General features: G+C 43.2%; 1 protein-coding gene across 1 annotated transcript in view; it reads left to right on the plus strand.

The window, feature by feature from the left end:
- AK9 (adenylate kinase 9) overlaps positions 1–302 on the plus strand; it is a 112,983-nt gene extending 112,681 nt beyond the window's left edge. The window contains exon 39 of the mRNA XM_036249032.1: positions 20–302. Coding sequence (XP_036104925.1) covers positions 20–222 — 203 coding nt within the window. The 3' untranslated portion in view covers positions 223–302. The remainder of the gene's footprint in view (positions 1–19) is intronic.
- The last annotated feature ends 4,479 nt before the right edge of the window (positions 303–4,781 follow it).

Raw genomic sequence — 4,781 nt, forward strand, 5'->3', positions numbered from 1 at the left:
TCCTTGAAATTTCCTACAGCCTTTAATCCCAAAGGTTCTGAATATACAAGAAAAAAGTATAAGAAGAAGATGGAGCAGTTCCTAGAGAGATGTGAACTCATTACATACCTGAGTGCCACGATGACCAGAAAATACAAGGAACCTCAGTTTAGAGCCATTGACTTCGATCATAAATTACAGACATTTCTCTCTCTCAGAAATATAGACCCAGTTAATGAATAGTTTGCTTGGGTAACTGCAACTAGAATCTGCAGAGTTATCTGAAAGGCATAAAGGGAAATAGATTGAAAACCTGGCCCTCTCTGATGTTCTTCTCCTTCCTCAGTGCTGTTCATGTCTGTCAGACCTCACATGGACTCAAAGCTCTGCCATCCAGGAAGGAATGCTCTTCCGGAAACATAAGTTTTCCTATAATGTTCAAGTTTATTGCTCTTTGCCTGAAATTTTATGCTTTAACAAAAATGGTGGTTCCATTTAGAATTCCATTTAGAATATTTAGGTAATTCATTTTACTTAATAAATCTATTGTTCATTTTCCTTTTTAACATTTTCAGTTGAAAAGTCAGTCTCTGTTAAAGAAAATTACTCAGTAAAGGTTAGAAAGCTTCAAGAAACAAAATTAACATCGATATCAATAAATAGAAATATTGGTTATACTTTTTAAATAAGGAGTTGTTTGTAATTTTATGCACATAAGATACTTTATCATTTTCCCACAAAATAAATGGATTTTGAGATAACTAAATGGCTGCCTCTTTTCTTTTTCTTTAAGTATTCAAGGAAGTATACTTTGTACATTATTTATAATTAGAAATTACTTGGGAGTTTTGAAAAGGATGAAATCTAGAGTCTTATATGACATTATCAAAAAAGTATATATGCAAGAGGAAAACTTACTAAATTGAATTTGAATGAGATATAAGATTATCAGTTTTTCAGCAGTAGCATAAGAAATCTAGAATGTGAAGTAGCGAGATTGGCTCTTTAAAAATACAACCTGATAATCTTAGGTAAATCTCAATTTCTCTGAGCCTTTGTTTCTTAATCTCTAAAATTAATGATTTAGCTTTATTGAGGTATAATTGACAAAATTATATATACTTAAAGTGTATAACATGCTAATTTTCTTGTTGTTAACCCTCACCTGAATATATTTTTCCATTTTTATTTTCAGATAGAGTAGGAAGAAGGGGAGGGGGAGAGAAACATCAATGTGAGAAAGACACATCAATTGATTGCCTGCTGCACAACCCCAGGGTATGCAACTGAGGTATGCCCTTGAGCAAAATCAAACCTACAACTCTTTGTTCCAGGGGCGACTTTCTAACAGCTGAGCCAAACCGGCCAGAGCAGAAGGATCTCTTTTTTAACTCCTTACTTCAGACACAGCAAATGCTTTGTCTACTGGTCCCAAATAACTCATTAAAACCTAAGCCTCTAGGTCCTGGTTTAATAAATTGCCCCTAGGATTGCCATGGCTCCAAGGTTAGCTTACTACTCTGATGTTCTCCCTATTTTCTGGCACCTTGGATTTTCTTTACTTCTCTTTAAGCTCAGTTATGCATTTTCTATTGTCATTTCTAGCTATCTTGTGGAAAGGGTTTTCACAATATTAACTTCCCATATTGTCAGATACAGGCATCCTTTCCAATGAGGTTGTCAGATAAAACACAGGACAGTCAGCTGAATTTGAATTTCAGATAATCACATGGATTTTTTTTTTTCATATAAGAATATTCCATGATATATAATTATTCATTTATTATTCATTGTTTATCTGAAATTCAAATTTTACCAGATGTCCTGTGTGTTTATTTGCAAAATCTGGCCACCTTACCTCCAGTCCACCTCCTGCTATTTTCCCCCTCATTCACTGTGCTCCAGCCACACAGGCCTTTCTGTCCCTCAAAAGTAGCAAGCTCATTTCCAGTCCCAGAGCCTTTATGTTTGCTTTTCCCCTGACTGGGACATTCTTAGTCCAGATCTTCACACATCTGGCTTCATATCATTTAGATCTCAGCTCAAATGTAACCCTATCTTGACTTCACTTCCTGTCAGTCTCCATCACCACTACTTATAAAACTTAACACTTTCTGAAATTATATTATTTACTTGCTTGCTTGTATTTTTGTCCCTTTCCCCATAGAAGAATGTAAGCTTCAGGAGGGCAAGGACCTTGTTAGTTGCTATATTCCCTAGCACCTGACATAGTGCCTGGCACTTAGTAGGCACTGAATAAATATTTGTTGGATGAATGATAGGCAACCCAAACCCTTCTCTGAAAGATTTAAAGTTATGAAGACCTGTTAAAGGTAGACCTGAACCAAAAAACAGCAACAAACATTTCAAGAAAAGTCAACAAGGGTTCTAAACAAAACTGAAGAAAGGGCTGGTTTCTACTGTGAGTAGCAGTATATCCTTGAAGAGCTTGTGCTCTAGTGAGCAAAGACTGAGGGAGTAGGAATACCTAGCTTAACTCCACACGGTCATCTCTAGCTGTTAGACTATGGGTCTGTGGAGGACCAGTGTTTTTACTGCAGTTCTTGTGACAGGGAGACACAACGGGGCAAACTCCACAGGCTGACTTCTCTTCCTGCTGGTGTGTGCAGAAATCAGGCAGAGCCCACCATCTGACCTGGACCCCCACAAATCCTGGTATTTAGAGGCTATTCAAGACAAAGGGGTTAGTTTTAATAAAAACCAGTAACATTGTAAAAGAGCCAGGCTGGTAATTATACTTCCAGTTTGAAAATCTTGGAGGCAGCAGATGGTATGGTGGGGGGTCTGGAAGTGTCGGTTTTGAGTGGATAAATGATAAGTAATTAGTTGTTGGTGACGCATACATTGAGAGAGAAAATGCTGAAATGGTTGGCGAGGAGTATGAGGGGACTGGATTTGGGTGGGGCTTGAAGACAGTATCAAGAAGCTTGGTCTTTATCAGTAGGGTACATGGGAGCCACAATGGATTCTAAGCAGGGGAGTGACTCCGTTCTCTGGATGTGATTTGTACTTGGAGAGATCTCCCCTACTCCTGTGTATTGTAGGGAACAACACTGCAACTAAGACTAGTTAGAAACCTTGACTAATCTGTAGAAGAAAGATTATGAAAGTCTGAAGAATAATAATTTTTTTGTTTTGTTTTACAATGAATTTTATTTTGAGCAATCTCAATCTTACAGAAACTGCAACAACAGTACAAATGTGATAGTAAATTGACTACATGATACAAAATCCCACCCCCTCCCCATAAGTCAGTGGGTATTTCCTAAAAACAAGGACAATACACTCATTGAAATCTACAAATTTACATATTATTGAACAATAATAATTTAAATCACGATAGTCGAGAATTAAATCAGGCACTTACTAAACTCATTAAATCTTTAATCTTGTTTGCAACCCAACCTAGTAGGCACTAGTGTAACATCGATTTATAGGTAAGGTAAAAAAAAAGTTGAGAGGATAAGTAACTCGCCCAAGACCACTCCACCCAGTCCGACTAGAGCGCTCTCTTCACTCCCCTGGGCGAAGGCACTGGAAGTGGGTGAGGAAAGAAAGCAGGTGTGAAAGTCCCTTAGGAGGCAAGTAACAATAACGGAGGAGAGGAGGGGAGGGATAAGGGGAAGAAGGGTGAGGCTATAAAGGCGATTTCATTCATTCGTCACACATTCGAGACCTTAATGTGAGCTTCGCGTCTGGGGTGAGGCGCTAACGGTCTAATATGACAAAAAAAACTTCCACAACTGCGGGGTGACAACGTCATCCCCGCCCCTCTCCCTGTCCCTCTCCCAGGGCACGGCAAACACAAGACCCGCCTGGGCTCTCCTGGGGGGCACCGGACCCCAGGCCCCGCCCCCGGCCCCGCCAGGGGGCGTCTCCGCGGGCCACGTGGTGCGGCGTCCGCGCGCTGTCGGCTCCCGGCGCCGGTGCTTCCGGGTTGGCAGCATCGCAGGCGGCGGCGGCCCCGGAGCTGGAGCCCGGGCGGCGCAGGAGCCCAGCGGCAGGCCCGGCGGAGCTGGAGACCACGGAGGGCCCCGCGTGGGTGCGCCCGCCAGGCTGCCGGGGGGACGGGCCGCGATCCACACCTTGTCGGGCGCCCCGAGAGGTAGGTCCTCCCCGAATCCGCCGTCCGTGGGTGCGGGACCCGCGGCCGTGCGGACCCCTCCTCAGTCCGCTCCCCGGCCGGAGGGGCTCGGGCCCGGAGTTGGGGCCTCGCGCGCCGGGCTCCCAGCTCAGTGACCCCGGGCGCGGGGATCGCCACCCCGCCTGTGCGCCGAGCGCCGTGTGGCGCCAGCCGTGGACGCTGCACGCCGCCCTTCCAGAGCGAGGCCCCGTGCGCCTGACGTTATTCTTTAATCACAGCTACCCCCAAAATTCACTTCGCAGATGTACCTTTTCTTCGCCCGTTCATATTTGTTTTCACAGAACAAAATGGCTAGTAATGTGTGAAATCGAGACACGGTAGTTCTCATTCTGATATTTGTGCAACTATGGAAAGGGAGTGCTGGGAAGGACTTTTAGGGATGGTTGGTCCCCATTCCTTAATTTTGCAAAGGAGAAACCAAACCCTGAGAGGTAACGTGGATGTTGAAAATCCCCCATCTAGTTAATGGTACAACAGGAATGAGAACCCAAAGCTAAGTTTTTAAATAGACTTTAAAAAGTGGTTGAGTGGTAAATTTCGGTTAATGTGAAGTGAATAGTAGGTTCATTTGGTCTGGGATTAACCTGGTTAGACAGTGCTTCCTCCTTTTTAAACATTATTTCCTTATTTCAGGCTT

This window comes from Molossus molossus, unplaced genomic scaffold, assembly GCF_014108415.1.
Source record: "Molossus molossus isolate mMolMol1 unplaced genomic scaffold, mMolMol1.p scaffold_m16_p_8, whole genome shotgun sequence".
NCBI lineage: Eukaryota > Metazoa > Chordata > Mammalia > Chiroptera > Molossidae > Molossus > Molossus molossus.